General features: G+C 58.0%; 2 protein-coding genes across 2 annotated transcripts in view; one reads left to right on the top strand and one right to left on the bottom strand.

Moving 5' to 3' along the window:
* The first annotated feature begins 5006 nt into the window (after positions 1-5006).
* LTK (leukocyte receptor tyrosine kinase) lies at positions 5007-6206 on the top strand. The gene is given in 7 exon segments (XM_023757606.1): positions 5007-5246; positions 5346-5440; positions 5599-5691; positions 5793-5842; positions 5845-5893; positions 5992-6051; positions 6053-6206. Coding segments are annotated over 7 exon segments (741 nt in total).
* A 1179-nt stretch (positions 6207-7385) lies between these two features.
* Positions 7386-16576, bottom strand: part of ITPKA (inositol-trisphosphate 3-kinase A) — a 10316-nt gene continuing 1125 nt past the window's right edge. The window contains exons 2-8 of the mRNA XM_006093137.3: positions 16154-16571; positions 9374-9470; positions 9075-9291; positions 8757-8961; positions 8436-8537; positions 8078-8149; positions 7386-7992 (exon numbers count right to left, since the gene is read on the bottom strand). Coding sequence (XP_006093199.1) covers positions 7789-7992; positions 8078-8149; positions 8436-8537; positions 8757-8961; positions 9075-9291; positions 9374-9470; positions 16154-16571 — 1315 coding nt within the window. The 3' untranslated portion in view covers positions 7386-7788. The remainder of the gene's footprint in view (positions 7993-8077; positions 8150-8435; positions 8538-8756; positions 8962-9074; positions 9292-9373; positions 9471-16153; positions 16572-16576) is intronic.

Below are 16576 nucleotides of genomic sequence, written 5' to 3'. Positions count from 1 at the left end.
ACTGCGGGCAGGGGGCAAGAACCCGACCTGCAGAGAAGAATGAGTGGGTGCTCACCGTGAGCCGAGGTTTTACCCTCAGGGAGGAAGGCCACGTGCGCGCAGGGTGTTCTGCAGCGACGGGGCCCCCGCGACCTGACCGCCCCTCTTTCGGCGGAACTGGGGGCGGGGGGGCAGTCGTCGCACCCGTGCCCCATCCCCAGGAGCCTGTTCCCACCCAGCACAGGGCCCACAACCAGCGGCGGAGCCCGCGTAAGTCTAACGTTTCGGTGCGTAAACCAGAGTCCCATCTCTTCGAAACCGACCAAGGCCTCGAGTCCCTCGGATAAGAAACTCCGGCGCCGTCGGTGTCACCAACCTCTGCTCCAGGCGGCGACCCGGGGCCACGGCGAGGGCTGGGGACGCCGCGCCCTCTGCCCGCAGGACCTGCGCTTCCAAGCCGCGCGCGGCCGAGGCGCCGAGAACCACCCTCTCTCGGCCGTGTCTCCCGTGGGGGCGGGGAGCAGCTTCACGTCCTCGCGGGGCCGCAGGGAGAGGACGCCTGCCCGGAGCTGGCGGGGCCGGTGGGACCGGGCGGGGCCGGAGCGCAGGGCGAGGGCTGGGTGTTCGAAGGGAGGGAGCGCTGCTCCGGGTTCAGCTTCGGCGCCGATGCCCGCCCGGGAGCCCGAAGAGCCGCCCGTCTGCCCCGGAGAGCCTCCGCCGCTGCGGAGCTCGCGGCGACAGAGGGGCCCGAAGGGGTCCCGGGGGCTCGGCGCTGGGCCGGCGGTGGCGGCGGAGGCGGGGACACCACTACGCCTTTCGGGTCCGTGCTCGCTCCCGGCGCGCAGCGTGGGGCCCCCAAGCCCTTTCCCGAGGGCGCGCACCGGAGCTCTACGTAGGGCCTTGGGGTTCCGAAGTCCCCGGGTGTGGCCGGGAGCCCCTTTCCTTACTCAGCCCCTGGAGGGGGGGTGGCTAGACCCTCGCCCAGCGCCCGGCCGGGCCCTGAACGCGCCGCTGGCCGGTAGCTGCGCGCAGGCGAGTAGGAGCCGCGGCTGCCGGCGGCCCGCGGAGGCGGCAGGACCGAGGCCGGATTCAGGCCGCCCCCGAGAAACTGCAGAGCCGCTCCACGGAGGCGGGGCAGTGGGAGAGGAGGGCGGGGGCGAGGGCTCCTGGTCCCCGCTGCCAGCCCACCTTGTGTCTCCCCGCAGGCGAAGGGGGCGGCTGGACCTGGCGGGCCTCCTCTCCCACCGCGGCCAGGGGCAGAGGGCGGCCAGGGCTGCGCAGAGGCCTGGGCCACGCTTGTCTGGGCCGCAGCCGGCCGCTGGGAGTGGGGGCGGCGGCTACCGGGTGGGTACACCCTTGGGGCGGGCAGCTGGGCCGCCCCCCAGGATGAAGGAGGTTAGCGCCTTAGAACCGGCCGAGTCCCTCAGAAGAATGGGTGGGAAAGGGGTTGAGACCGCTCCAAGCCGGAGCAGGTAGAGCAATAGCTCTTAGAAAAAGAGGTCAGAAAAAGCAAAAAAGAGGTTTGATAAATTGCAAATCACACTTCCAGACAGCACCCCCCAGATTTTCATTTAAATCCAGGACCTTTCCATCATCTCAGACCCGCTTCTTGTTCTGCAGCTGTCGTGGGAACTTAGAGCAGGCCGAACGGGCAAACTGCGCAGAGGCAGAAAGCCAGGGATGGTTTAAATCAGTGGATCTCAAAGTGAGGTGCCCGAACCAGTAGCATCAGCACCAACAAGTTGTTAGAAATGCAACTCTCAGCCCCTCTGCAACCTACTGAATCCGACACTCCAGGGGAGGGTCCCAGCCATCTGTGTTCTAATCCATCCTGTGCAGTCCTGTTTGGAAACCACTGATTTAAGGAACAGAGCCCTCGTGTCTGTCCCGGCTGCACTGTTTGTAAATACTTTATATACATCTTCTCCCATTATATACAGCCTCCCCATTTTATAGCTGAGGACATGGGACCAGAGGGATCAGACAGACAAAGGAGGTGTCCCAACCAGCCAGGGATGGGCCTACCGGTGATTACTCCATCCCCACCTCTCTGGCTCCTGGCTCCTGGCTCCTGGCTCCTGGCTCCCACTGCTGAACTGGCAGCACCTGTATTGTAATGCTAGTGTAGAGGAGGCCATACTGGGATTTCCACTGGGAGACTCCAGCTTCCACACAGTTCAAAAACCACCTCACCAGCAGTGAGGCCGCTGTGTGCCCCTTCCTCCCCCTATCACTTTCAGTTTCCAGGGGCTGAGCTCTCCCTGCAGCCTCTGGCAGGTAGTAGCCTCTGCCACCCGCCTCTCAGCCTGGCCTAGCCCTTTTCCTCAATCCCTGAGCCCACTCCTCTCTGAGCCAGCAACTCTGAACTGTGAACTACCTACTTCTCGCACAGCACAGAAATATTGGGGAACTGGGCTGTCAGTTTTGATGCTAGTATGGGGCATGCTGGGGTGCTTGTCAAGTATCTCCTCAAATTCCTGCAAGGTCAAGGATTCCAGAGAGAGTATGCAAGCCTGACAGAAGCCCCCCAAGACCTCCCACCCAGCCTTAAATACCTGGCACGACTCCTTGTTCCACAGTCCAGGGTTAGAATTAAACATGTGGCTGGCAAAAGCATGCGTGTGTCCCCCCACCCCACTCCACCTCATCCTCCCTCACCCCTCAATATCAGTTATTTTACTCATAGTCACAGGGAACCACGGAGAAGTGGAGAGCCAACTGCACCTCAATTGCAGTCATTGCCTTTTGAAAGACTGTCAATGGCAGGCAGAGTTCTGGTTGGTCGAATGCATGTGCTCAGAGGGCATGGAGCTAGCTGTGAATAACAGCACCTGCACGGGTATGTTCTGCCATTGTCCAAGGTCTGGCGTCCTGGGGCCACAGACTGGGAGGAGGAGTAGGATACTGGGTGTGGGCAGAAGATTAGAGATGCATCAGTGCATGCTCTGCCTTCAGGGAGCATGTAGTCTAGTGATCTAGTGTGGGAGGGGCACTATCCATCTATCTAGATATATGAATCTATCTCTATATATCTATACCTATATCTATATCTATATACCTATATCTATACCTATACCTATACCTATATCTATACCTATACCTATACCTATACCTATACCTATACCTATACCTATACCTATACCTATACCTACATCTACATCTACATCTACATCTACATCTACATCTACATCTATATCTATATCTAAGTGACAATTGCCATGCGGGATGTAAAGTGTTTTAGGGGTTCTCAGGAGGGAGAGGTTGTGTTTGTCTAGGACAGTGGTCAGCAAACTCATTAGTCAACAGAGCCAAATATCAACAGTACAACAATTGAAATTTCTTTTGAGAGCCAAATTTTTTAAACTTAAACTATATAGGTAGGTACATTGTTATTAACTTAATTAGGGTACTCCTAAGGCTTAGGAAGAGCCACACTCAAGGGGCCAAAGAGCCGCATGTGGCTTGTGAGCCGCGGTTTGCTGACCACTGGTCTAGGATAAGTGGGAAAGCATCATGGAAAAGTTAACACTTGAGCTGCATCTTGAGGCAAGGCTAAAACCTGGGGTAAAGGGACAGAGAGGAGCTTCCCACTGGAGGTGTCTCTCTTTCTTCCTAGACCTGCCCCCATATCAGGCCCTCTGGTTCTATTAGTGGCTGTGGTGGCAGCTTCTACACTGAGCCTCCTTATGTGTGTGGGTCCTGATTCTGGGTACGGATCATTCAGCAAGCATGGCTGATTCAAGATTGCCCACCTCTCCACTGAGCTGTGTGGGGTCTCAGGGGCAGACATGGCTGATTTCAAGGCCCCCTACTCCCAGCAGAGCAATGGTGAACTCCTCTGGGATTCTAAGGATAGAAGCAGCTGGGGAGGCCCAGGGGAAAACATTTGCCTCAATGGGCATCTGTGGAGGTGGCCTGGGCAGGAGGAGGCAAAGCAGGGTGGGGCTGCTGGGCAGGTAGAGTGTGCCCACCCTCCGTGAACCATAAGAAGTGGCAGGGTCTGTGGGGGACAGGATTGCCAGGCCCTGAGCTCCAGCTGAGCAAGCTTCAACCCTCCACCATCAGGACAGCCCCTAACCCCTACTGCTGCCAGATGGGGCTTGGCCCAACCCAGTCGTGGCCTCTGCCCCAGGGCTTAGGGAGAGATTTCTCCAAATAATGTCACTCTGCTCAGGTGAGTCCTCCCCCTCCTTCTGAGACCTATGCACTCCGAATCCCCCCTCCCCCACTCCCTGGTGAATTATAGATCCAGAGAGCAGCTGTGGCCCAAAGACCTTGTGTAGAGGAGATAGAAGCCAGAGAAGCTCCAAAATAGAAAATAACTTGTCCAGGGTCAGATGTCATCCCTAATTTCTGGGATGGTAGGAACCCTAGGATGTGATTCCTTTGGAGCAAGGGTTGCCTCCACCTCAGGGTGTCAGCAAGGACCTAAGGGTAGACCTCATATAGACTCCCCCCCCCCCCCGCCCCGCCCCAACCCCATACCTGCCTTCTCTTCTGCCCTGGCTCTGTGCCAGTCAACATTGCCTCTGCAGGGCTTACACCTGGGAACATGCCATGCTGTAGAGAAAGCCCAGACCTTCCAGGCCAGCTGGGCAAAGGAGGGGGGAGAGGGAGGTAAAGCGACACAAGACTCTCTAGAACCCTTCCTCAGGCTCAACTACCCACTCCCTTCTAATCTGTCTTCATGCAGAGCCTTTGGAGAGGGATATGAGGGACTGGTTATGCCCTTCCTGGGGACCCCAGCCCCCTGCAGGTGGCTATCAAGGTGAGAGGAGGTGGAGCTTCTGGCTGGAGCCAGGAGAGCAGGGTTCCAAGGAGAGAGAAACAATTGCTGATGCTAGGGTCAACACACCCTCCTGGTGTCTGGGGACCTCAGGAGCTCGGTGCCCTTATCCTCCCTAGACTGCCCGAACTCTGCTCTCAGGATGAGCGGGATTTCCTCATGGCGGTGCACCTGGGGCCACAGGCCATGTGGAAGTTGTGGGGAAGGCACCCAGCATCTGCAGGAGCTGCCTCTCTTTACCATGGGGCTAAGAGGTAGCAAGTCTAGGGACACCGAGGTCCCCTGCAGTTTTGTGGAGCCTAAAGCGTGGTTTCTCTTCCTGCTGGTGATGGGATGTGTGTACCACCAGCCCAGCAAGTTCAGCCATCAGAACATTGTGCACTGTGTGGAGCTCGGCCTCCAGGCTGGCCCTCACCTAATTCTGCTGGAGTTGATGTCTGGAGGGGACATGAAATTTCCTGAGGCGCAGCCCGCCACACCTGCTAATAAGATCCTTCTCCCAGCCCGCCAGGTGCCTCTAAAGACCCTGTCCCTGTGTGCCAAAACCTTCATGGGCAAATGCACCCTCTGCCCTACCCAGGCCCAGCCATCACCTCTGGCCATGCAGGACCTGCTCCAGCTGGCCCAGGACATAGCCCAGGGCTGCCACTACCTGAGGAAAATCTTCCTCTGGGGGCATCCACTTGACTGGCAGGTCAGGAGTCATTCTGGTTCATGGGATCCCTTAGCCCAACTGCCCCCCTCCCCTCAAGAAAGAGACCTTCCACATAACTTTAATGAAAGTAGATCAGAGCAAGAGATTCTGAGTTCTGGCAGTCCTCCCAACTCTGCAGGGACATTGCTGCCAGGAACTGCCTGCTGAGCTGCAGTGGACCCAGCGGAGTGGCCAAGATGGGGGACTTCTGGAGGGCTAGAGTTATCTACAAGTGTGGGGCCCGGGGAGGTGGGGAAGGCTGCAGCTTCAAGGGAGTTTCCCAGCAGCCCCTGTGATTTGAATAGCTCATCCCTCCCCACCTCCCTCCTATAGAGGCAGTTATTACCTAAAGGGTTGCCAGGCTCTGCTGCCAGTCAAGTAGATGTCCCAGAGGCCTTCCTGGAGGGCACCTTCACATCCAAGATAGACTCCTGGTGATACCACACCCTCCCCTCCCCTGGGCCACCTCATGTGAGGGAAAGGGAGGCTGTGCCTGATGGGCTTCATCAGGTTCCCCCCACTCATGATGCAGGTCTTTTGGGGCACTGCTCTTGGAGATCTTCTCACTGGGCTATATGCTCTGCCCTGGGCACCAACCAGGAGGGGCAGGACTTCATAGCCAGAGTGGGACTGATGGCCAGCCCCGCCCAGGGGCTGTCTAGGGCCTCTGAGAGTTTAGAGTGTTGCCCAGGGAGGGGGTCCTTCACAGCCATGGTTGAGCACAAACTGCTCCTTCTCCCCAGGTAACCAGGAGGGGCAGGACTTCATAGCCAGAGTGAACTCCGCCCTAGTTTTGCCAGCATCTTGGAGCATCTTCCATCCTGGACTTCAATCCAGGGCAGGTGTGTCTGTGACCTGCCCTGACCATCCTGTCTTGGGGGTCAGGAGGGAGGCCATAAAACAACACTGGCCCACTGCTCCCTTACCCTGCTGTGCTCCCAGGACCCTGATGTGCTGAATTCATCTCTGCCAATGGAGCCAGGGCCCAGGAAGAGAAAGGGCTGCTGGCTGGGGAGCAGGTCTTTGGAGGGGCTAAGGTCCCCACAGGCCCAGGAACTGAGTCTGAAGAACTTCAAGAGCTGGAAAGGGAGCTGGCTGCCCTCTGGCCTCAAGCCCCCCAATGCCAGAGGACTCCCACCTTGGGACCCTTAGAATCCCATCTATAGCTGCTGGGCCCCAGGGGCCCTGAGGGAGGACATAGGCATTGGTGCTAGCAGTGGTTCCTCCCTGCACTCCTCCCAGGCTTCTAGGTGGCTTGTTATTCCAGTAGCCTCTCCCCCACACCTCCACCCCAGTTTGTACTGCATGCTTGGGCCTGTCTCAAGGTTGGCCTGCACCACAGGACTTTCCATCCTGGAAATCAGACCCAGGCCTCCTGGGGAGGAGCCTGGCCACTCCCAAACTTTAAACTTTGGGACCAGAGCAGAGGCCAACCCCCTTTCCCCCGGATGTGGGTGGCCAGTTGAAATTGCCTCCTGCAGGAAGCCTTTGCTGGACTGCCCTTCCCCTATGAGTACTCTTCACCTGGGCAGTCCACACAACCCTACAGACAACTAATAAAGAGCTCTTCTCAGCCTGCCAGTGTGGCTCCGCTGGTTGGAGTGTCATCCTGATGCACCAAGGTTGCTGGTTGGATCCTGGTCAGGGCACATACAGGAAGCAACCAATGAATGGATGGGTGGAACAACAAATCAATCAATCTCTCTCTCTCTCTCTTTCTCTCTTTCCTTCCCTCCCTTCCTCCTCCTCCCCCTCCTCCTCTTCCTCCTCCTCCTCCTTCTCACCCTCTCTCAAATCAATCAATAAATTTTCTTTTTAAAAAAGAACTCTTCTCATATCCTCCAGTGATCTGAATGGACCTTAGAGATGCCTGGGAACTGAGAAAGAGGGAACCAGAGGAGGGAGGAGATGAAGTCTGAGTCACCAAAGCTGGTGTCTTTGAGTTTTATTGGGGAGGGGAGTCCATTGTAGTGTGGGAAGGATAGATCAATAGATCTAGTGCCTGTGAAATAAAATTCGTTATCTCACCTCTCTGGAGAAGTACAGAGCCCCCTCAGAATAGCTGGACTCAGGAAGAAGTCCATTGTCACAGTGTACCCCCCACCCCCTAACTTAGTGTCATCGGCTCTGGGACCGCTTGGGTTTGTATGGGGAACAGCCTTGGTGCGTGCAGTGCGTCCCACAGTGGTTGGCACTTGGCCCTACAGGACCCTATGAACCACCCAACCTCTGGGTTTGTCTCTTCCCAGCATGCACAGCGGGGACAAAGCTGCAGGTCCATTTGTGAGACCAGCGGGTCTGTGCGGGGACAGGGGCCTAGTCCCTAGCCTCATCTCTCGGCCAGGCTGGCCAGGATGCTAATGAGATTGTCCAGCCCCAGCAAATAGCCGTCCTCGCGGTTGCCCTCCTCCCAGGGCCTCCGATGGTCCAGGGTCTGGCCGTCAGGGAGAGGCGTGGTCTTGCCGAAGTCGATGAGCCACACACCCGCGCGATGGCTGTGATCGTGTACGAAAAGCAGGGAGCTGCCGATCACCTGCCAAAACCCACAAGGTCAGACCACGGCCCTTCTGGGGAAGCCCTCACAGACCACAGACCAGGAACCTGGCCCTCCCCCTTACCTCATGCCTCCTAAAGAACTCAGAGACCTCCAAGGTGTCCCGGATCTGCAGCAGGCGGTTCAAATACCTCCGCTGGACAGGGTAGGGCGGGAGAGGAGGGCACATTAACGAAACACAGACCGAGCTGCTGCTAACATTAGGGGTCACGACTCATGCTCTGCTTGGTAAATACCGTGGAGGAAAAACAGGCCCTCCCGTGGCGCGCAGGACAGAAGGGAAGAAACATAAAAATTACAACACAGTGTGAGAAAAAGCTACGACAGGGGTCACATAGGCGAGGGCACTAGACAGGGTGGCCTGGGGGCGTCCCTCGGTTTCAGGCGCCCCGACAGCGCAGGTGCCAGGACGCGGCACTCACCAGCACTTCCGCATCCCCTTGCACGAACTCCTGGAAGACTCGGATCACCTGCTCCCGGCTCCGCGTGGTCTTGAAGTCTGTGCTGCAGGATCCGTCGGCTTTCTTAATTAAGGAGGTGGGACAGGAAGTGTCAGGGGCCGTACCCGCCAGAGGGGGCAGGATCATTAGAGCAGCGGTATCTCCCTGGACACGCTGGAAGCTCGAGGGTGCGTATTCAGGGGGGTGGGGGTGGGGGCCCTGGGAGGTTTGACACCGCGGTGTGGGTGTGGGCTGGGGTGCAGGAGCGGCGGGGCTGTGCAAAGCAAAGCGAGCCTGGCCCACCTTGATGCCCTCGATGCGGAAGCCGAGCGTGGTGCTGGAGCTGATGCCTTCCCGCCACTGCATGTAGCGCGGCTTGGTGACCGCGCGCTGCGCGTGCTCCTCCTCCGTGGGCGCCTCGGGGTCCACGGCCAGCATCTTCTTGTACATGTCCTTCCGCAGCTTGGGTCGTTCGCGGGCTTTGGTCAGCTCCTCTTCCAGGTAGGTCCTACGGAGGCGGAGGCAGCGGCGGGGCTGGAGCGGACTCACCCTAGGACTCGTCTAGCACCAACCCGCGCCCCCGCCCGACGGTTCCCGCACGGCCCGGCAGAGCTCACGTACCTGATGCCCATCTTGCAGTCAAGTACGCAGGGCCCATCGAAGCCGTCGAGCAGGTCCTGCAACTGCAGGTAGCTCTCGCCATCGCGCTCCACCACGCCATGGAAGGCGGGCACGCAGCCGCGCAGCGCGTCGGCCATCAGCCGCGCCAGGCAGTACCGCTCCGAGTCCGAGCTGCGCTTCAGGATCAGCCCGCTGGTGCCCGCCGCCTTGAAGCTCCCTGCAGACGGGCCCCAGTTAACGCCGCCTCGTCCCTCCCTCCCCGGGACGCACCCTCCCCACCCGCGCCCGCCCGCGCTCACCCGTGTGCCCGGCCAGCTGCACCCAGGCGTAGCGCTTCTTGAAAGGGCTGATGACGGGCATGTTCACCATGGTCCGGATCTTCTGCCAGTGGCTTTTCTGAAAGCAACACGGTCGGAGCCCGCAGGTCCAGCATCTCATCCATGCATCAGCCCTCCCTCCTCAGGACGGGGGCTCGGCCAGCCCGCCCCACCGCAAGCAGCTAGGGTCCCCTGGTTCATTCATTTGTTCACTCAGGAAACTTTATTGTGCGCCTGCGTGGTGGACATTGAGACACACAGGGTGGTGACAGGTATCCAGCTTCTCAAAGGTGCTGAAAAGAGCCCTGGACTTGGCGTCAGAAGGCTCAGGTCTGAACCACCGTTCTGCCGCTCAAACGCTGAACTTTGGGGCAGGTTATTAAACTGCTCTGAGAATCAACTGATGACCACCCTTGTTTAAAAATGCAGGTTCTTGGGTTTACCACAGGGAAATTCTAAGTTTGGGGTAGGACCAAAAACTTGCATTTCTACCAATGTCTCAGGATATTTGGGGGCCTGAGAAACAAGCCTTCGAGCATCAGCTTCTTCGTCTGTAAAATGGGGAAATGGCTGCTCTCACTGTGTTGTGAGTAGTAAATGAGGCTTGAAAGTGACAGGCTCTTTCTCCCCTGACCTCGTTTCTTGGCATGAAGTAGAAGCTGGACAAATATGGATTGTTTTTTAAAATATATTTTTATTGATTTCCGAGAAGAAGGGAGAGGGAGAGATGGAAACATTAATGAGGAAAATCATTGATCCGCTGCCTCCTGCGCGCCCCCTACTGGGGAGGAAGCCCGCAATCCAGGCATGTGACCCGGTTCATAGGTTGATGCTCAAACGCTGAGCTGGACTGGATTGCTTTTTAAACTTACTTTGAGAATATGTTTATGAAAGCTGGGGACAGTGAAACAAGGAAGGGCCTAGGATAGCTAGAAGGAGCAACAGGCAAGAGGCTGCCTTGGTTCACTAGAAATGTTATGGCGAAAGAGATGGGGCTGCTATCAGCTCACTTGAGAGTCAGAGAGAAGGGCACCGTGGGGACAGGTTCAGGGCATTAGTCCCTGGTGAGATGCCGCTGCCCATGGTTGCGAGTCTCATGGGTCCTTAGAGTTTAGGAGACACATGCTGCCTATGGGGGAAGTGGAGGGGGAAGGAGAGAGCACGCCCCAAATATGGATTGTTGATTCATTCACTTTGGGACCATAGGTTCCTCCCATTTAGGGAGACAATCACAGAAACAAATCTTGACAAAGGCCCAGGGCAGGAGGCTAGCCTGGCTGGGTCTGAAGAAATAATGGCTTGAGGTTTCCCCAAATCATCTGCTATCCCTGGATGCCATATCGCTCCTCACCAGTTAGCAAGACCCAGGGCTTTGAAAATGCAATACAGAGCTGAGGGTCTGTTATCTTCGATGAAACTGAGAGGGAAATGTGGGTTTTGATGAACCTCCTGCCTCATGACCACTGCTTCTGGCCTCCACCCAATCCTGAGACCGTCTCACACTCTGGACCTTTCCTCTTCCCACCAAAACCCATCATTCCTATGTCAACGGGTTCATAGCGCACAGGTTTGCTCATCCAAACTGCATGTCTGCTGCCTCCTCCCAGGGGTGCCTGCTTTTAGAGGAGTTACACATGTGTGCCCCCACAGGGCTGGAACCCAGGAATCCAGCCTCCCTGACTAGAGGGAGTTCTCAGAGGGAGAGGGCGAACTGGGGTAGTGGTCTAAGTAGGGGAAGGCTGCTCACCATTAGGCCCTTTCCCATGTGGAGGAGATGGGGTTAGTGACAGAGCACTGGATGGGGAGTCAGGAGTTGGTTCCAGTCCTGGCTCTGTCATGTTCTAGCTGAGTGAGTCCAAGCGAGAACTTCATCTGTGTGAGCCCGTTTCCTCTGGGAAGACATAGCTGCTGCCATAACACAAGCCACCATGTACTGACCGCCTACTGTATGCCAGGCACTTCTCAGCCTCCACAAGACAGCATTGCTACTGCTTTCCTACTGCAGTCCCTACAAGGCACACCGGGGTGTGATCACGTGTCCAATCCCCGGGGATCTAGGGGTGTAGCCAGGAGCAACCCACTAGAAGCATGACAGCTCTTTCAAAACTCCTTATTCACTCTTTAAATACCTACAAGGCTTGCATTATGCTGCATAACAATCCAAGTTTTATTATAAACTCTCCCACCTCCAAATCTTCAAATAAAATTCAGGGAAGATGTATGTGCCATGTGTATTCAGCGGCACCACGCTATACCCTCTTCTCCCACTCTCAGTTTGAGAATCATGATAATGATGCACAGGGACAGCAAGTGCATGAGGTGGTGGCATTATTGCTATTTTATAGGGAGAAATCGAGGCTCAAAGAGTTAGCATGCCCTCACTCCTGCCTCCAGCCACCCAGCCCCTGGTTCAAGCTATCTACCAGCCCAACCCCCTCCCTATGTTCCAACTGACCCAGCTGGTTCCAAAGTCCATGCTACCACCCCGATTTCTTTTGGGGAAAATGGGACCTCCACACTAGAAAGAGCTGTGTACTAGGTGAAGCAATTTGCAACCACAAAGTGGTGTGTTTTGGGGAAACACTGAGATCTGCCTGGAGACCCCTCTCTGTTGGCAGGATACCTTTGCCTTCATCCAAAGGAATGAGGTTAATTGTGGGATTGAGGCAGCTTTAGGGGCCTACTGGCAGACTGTGGGGGACAGTGGGACCAGAATGGAGTTAATCAGAGGGTACAACTATTTCTGTAGCTGCCCCAGTAGAAGAGGGAATCAGCCTTGGGTCAAATGAGATGGGAGAACTGTATTATTCTTTCTTCTGGGATCATGTGGGAGCAGTGAGTGGGGCTGAAGATAGATAGAGGTAGACCTGGTAGAAGAGGATTTAGCACCTGCAGTCCAGGACTACTGCCACTTGATTGATATGTGATGACACAGCATCAACTTGCTCCCAAGATGATGTAAAATTGGGGCATCATCTACCCTTACCACCACAATTTTGAGAGGATCATGTCAACTGAGAGCAGCAAAGACAAAGGCTGGTTCTAGCCATGCAGGTTACAAAGGGCTTTAATACCTATTATGTCATCTGAGCCCTCCCAGCCACCTCCTGAGGTGGTGTGACAGGATTTAGCTCCCCTGCCACTAAAGGATATGTTCAAACATGGAAGGAGTTGATACAAGTGTCATGGAACTCACTGCCGTTTTCCATCTTAAGGAGCTACCTGGTACCTCCCCCAGGACATAATGCATATAAAGATGCACATGTCCACCCTGGCCAGGTGGTTCAGTTGGTTGTAGCATCATCCCATACACCAAAAGGTTGCGAGTTTGATCCCCAGTCAGGGTACATACAGGAGGCAGCCTGTCAGTGTTTCTCTCTCACATCCATGTTTCTCTCTCTCTCTCTCTCTCTCTCTCTCTCTCTCTCTCTCTCTCTCAAAAGCTCAATAAAAACATATCCTGCCCTGCTGGCATGGCTCAGTGGTTGAACGTCAACATATGAACCAGGAGGTCTCAGGTTTGACTCCGAGTCAGGGCACATGCCAGTTTATGGGCTTGAGCCCCAGTGGGGGGCATGCAGGAGGCAGCCAATCAATGGTTCTCTCTCATCATTGATGTTTCTATCTCTCCCTTTCCCTTCCTCTCTGAAATCAATAAAAAAAATTTTTTTTAAAGATGCATGTGAAACATTCCTTGGTGGGTGGGTGACGATTTGGGCACATGAACAGCAGCAGGGGAGATATTTTTTAGCAGGGTAGGCTTTTATTGTATGTGTCTCAGAAAGCAGATTTATTACGTTACAAAGTGAAATCTACTTGAAAAGAGGGCCAAAGCACCATCCTCTGGCCCAGCCTACTCCCCACAGAAGACTGGGAAACCAACTCATCTTGGGGCAAAAGGCCCATGAGAGCTGACCCGTGTGTCTTTAACGAAGTCACAGGAGGACCCTCTGACAATTCCTCACTCCTGGGGCTGGACTAGGAGCATCTCTCTCTGGGCAGGGCTCTGCTAGACACAAGCCTCTAACGGGCCTTTATCTAAGCTCTATTTGGAAGCCGGGAGGACTCCTGCTTCTGTATCACATCAGGCACTCAGTGTACCTGCTGCCAGAACGGACCCTTTGCCTTTGGTGCTCATCCCCACACTCCCTGCCTCCAGCCCTTCAGTCATTGGCTGCAGCTCTCTACCAGCCCAACCCCCTCCCCATGTTGCCACTGCCCTATCAAACTAGCACTCCCTGTGGTGGTGGTAATGGTGGTGGTGGTGAAAGCAATCAGTTTAAATTTATAAAATCATTTGCACGAAGGTATAAGTGACCCACGACTTCACCTTCCCCAGGGCATTTACTTTATAAAAAGGAAGTCAGTTAACCTAAATTCTGCTCTATAATTAGTGAAAAGTGAAGTGTGGGAGTTCTGAGTCCAGGACAGGATGGCATCCAGGTCTCCTTACCCATCCTGGAGCACTGAGAGAAGAGAAAGAAGTGAACAGGAGCCAAACATCCTCTCTTCTGCTAGAGCAACACCCCACGATTGTCTTAAGAGGCAGGGAAGGCCTAAGAATACAGACACTCATGCCAGCTGTCCTCGGGGACAGGCCCCTAACCTCCCTCCCCCTCTTCCCTCGCCTGTGTAGGTTTCCCTGCCCATGACTTTTCCCTATACAAGAGGAAAGGCCCGGGGAGGGAGGAAGGGCTGTCCAGCCCCAACTACCCTGCGGGGAGCAAGGCTCCAGGCTCTTGGAAGGCTGTTGGGGGCTCCTAGGAGGAGAAGGGGAAGGACGCGCGTGCCAGGCAGAGGCAAGGTGGGGTCTTCGCAGGCCTCCTGCTCTGGCCACTCCGGTTGTCTGCCCAGGCCTGAGTGCCCGAGGCGCCCTTCTCCCAGGTGCATCCTGAAGGCCAGCCAGCTCCCGGGCTCTGCTTCCTGCCCGGGGAAGCCCTCAAGGCGGCCTGGCGGGCGCGCGGTGCCGCTCCCGACCGGCCGCGAGGCAAAGTCCGCGCCGGGCCCTTCCACGCGGACGCAGGAGGCCTCTGTCAACAGTTCCTGGCTTATCTGCCGCCGCCGTGGCTGTTTGCCTTCGGGGAGGCCCCGGCGGGCTGGGGGTTGGGAAGGCCCGAGAGACGCAGCCTTGGAGCTGGAAGGGCCTTCGAGAGGCCATCTGCTCCAGCTCAGCGTGGGGGGGAGGCCGGCCAGAGACACCAGGGCACAGCTGCGACCGCTCCCGGAGTGCTGGCTCCTGCCGACGGCGCTCCCGGGCTTGGGCCGCGGGACCTCCTCCGCCCACGGACGTTAGAGAGAACCGGGGGCTGCCCTCGTGGGCCCCTCCTCCTGGGCCCGCCTCTCAGCTGTCAGAGATGGAGCGGGGGCGCCGCGGGCCCCGAACTACGGCTCTGTATTTCCGAGGAGGCAGGGAGGCAGCAGATCTCTCCCTGCCCCACATCCACCTCCTGGGAAACCCCAGGCGGCACCCTTCCCTGCTTGGGCCAGGGCTGCACTAGGAGCCATCCTGGGCCAGGGCACCCTTACTCCCCCGCACCTACCCGGCAGCGGGTGTTCCTGTTCTATGAGGCTTTTTCTCTTTTTTCTTTTGTGTCACAAACCATGCCGCCCTCTGGGTAAAGCCGGTCTCAGGGGGTAACTGAGTCACGGATCCGCTGCAGGTCGTTCAAGTGTCTCCCCGCCTCTTCCCATCCGAGCGCGCGGCGGGGCTTGGGTTCCGCAGGGGGGCCGCGCCCCCAGCGCTCTTCCCCGCCGCGGCGCAGGGCCACCCCGGGGGGGCCGGGGGCCCACGCCCGCCCTTTCGGGGGAAAGGCCAAGGAAGCCACCGGGGGCCCCGGGGGGGGCCCCTTTAGCCTCTCCCCGGGGCTCCCGGGAACAACTAGGGGACACTTGGGTTAACGTGGAACTTCTTTAAGTCCCTGGGCAGGGAGTTTTTTTTAAAAGGATTTTTGGCCTTTCTTTATAAACAAGGGGGGTCAAGGAGGGGGTGTCCCTGAGCGCGGGACCCCCCCTCAGGGGCCAGCCCCCGGGGAAAAGACCTGCCCCCCCCCCCCCGGCCCTGGATTTTTTTGGGATTTTTCGGAGGGGCAGGCCAGGCCTTCTGACACTAGAAGGCGGCGACTAGCGGGCTGAACACGCCTTTCAGCCTCAGTTACCCCCCTCGGCCATAATAGCAGCAGCGAACCGGGAGGGCGGCGCTCCGCTGCCGGCCAGAGCTCCCGGCCCTGCGCTCCTCCTTCCCCGCGTCCACGCCTTGTGCGGGCGCCGGGAGCAGACGGCGGCGGCTCCCGAGCTGAGCCTGTAGCGCCGCTCCACTCCCACTCAGGAGAGGGAAACCGTGGCAACGACGGGGGTGGGGTCCGGCGCGGGCGAGGGGGCGGCGAGATGGAGTGACTCGTGCGCCCCTCTCTCCCCGAGAGTTCGCGGGGCAAGCCAACCCCTCCGATCTCCCAGGTCCCACCTCGCAGCCGGCCGGTCACGATCCCCCGCTCCCCACCCCACCCGGTCCCCGTGGCCGGTCGCAGGCTCCTCCTCACTCGCCTTCTTAGACGCCCCAGGGCCCGGCCCGCGAACCTCCCGCGGAAACGGGGTGAAAACTGCCAAGGCGAGAGGTCCGCGGAGGCCTCCCTCCGGCCCCTAAGCCCCCGGGGCAGTGAGAACCCGGCCCTGGGCGGAGGGACCTTGGGGCGGGAGTCGGACCCCGGAGAGCTAGAAGCTGGGTCCCCCGCGCACGGCCCCCGGCCCCGCCCCCGCGGCCCGTACCTGACCCACGTCCTCGCCCGCTTCCAGCTGCACGTTGCCGCGGCTCCGGCTCTCGCTGTCGCTCAGCAGATCGTCCTCCGAGTCCTCCGGCATGGACGAGGAGCCAGTGGAGGAAAGCGACGAGGTGGAGAGGCGGCGCGGCTGCTGCAGGTGCGAGGAGCCCACGGCCGGGAGCCAGCCGCCCTCCGGCTCGGGCGGCCCGGGGCTGGCCGGGGGGACGTCTGGCTCCTCGGCGGTCACGGTCAGCTGAGGGATCACTGGGGCCGGGGGAGCTCGCGGAAGCCCGTTGGGGACTTGTCCCCCACGCCGCTTGGCCCCGCGGGCACCGGGGCTCCCCGGCGGCGGCGGCGGCGGCGACCGCAAACAGCGCGCCTCGAAGAGCAGGCGCAGCTGCCCGACACTCAAAGCGGGGGGCCCGCTCCA

Source organism: Myotis lucifugus, unplaced genomic scaffold (assembly GCF_000147115.1).
Source record: "Myotis lucifugus unplaced genomic scaffold, Myoluc2.0 scaffold_109, whole genome shotgun sequence".
In the NCBI taxonomy this organism is placed as follows: Eukaryota; Metazoa; Chordata; class Mammalia; order Chiroptera; family Vespertilionidae; genus Myotis; species Myotis lucifugus.
The sequence above is the reverse complement of the archived record's forward strand: the minus strand, read 5'-3'. Positions and strand labels throughout refer to the sequence as shown.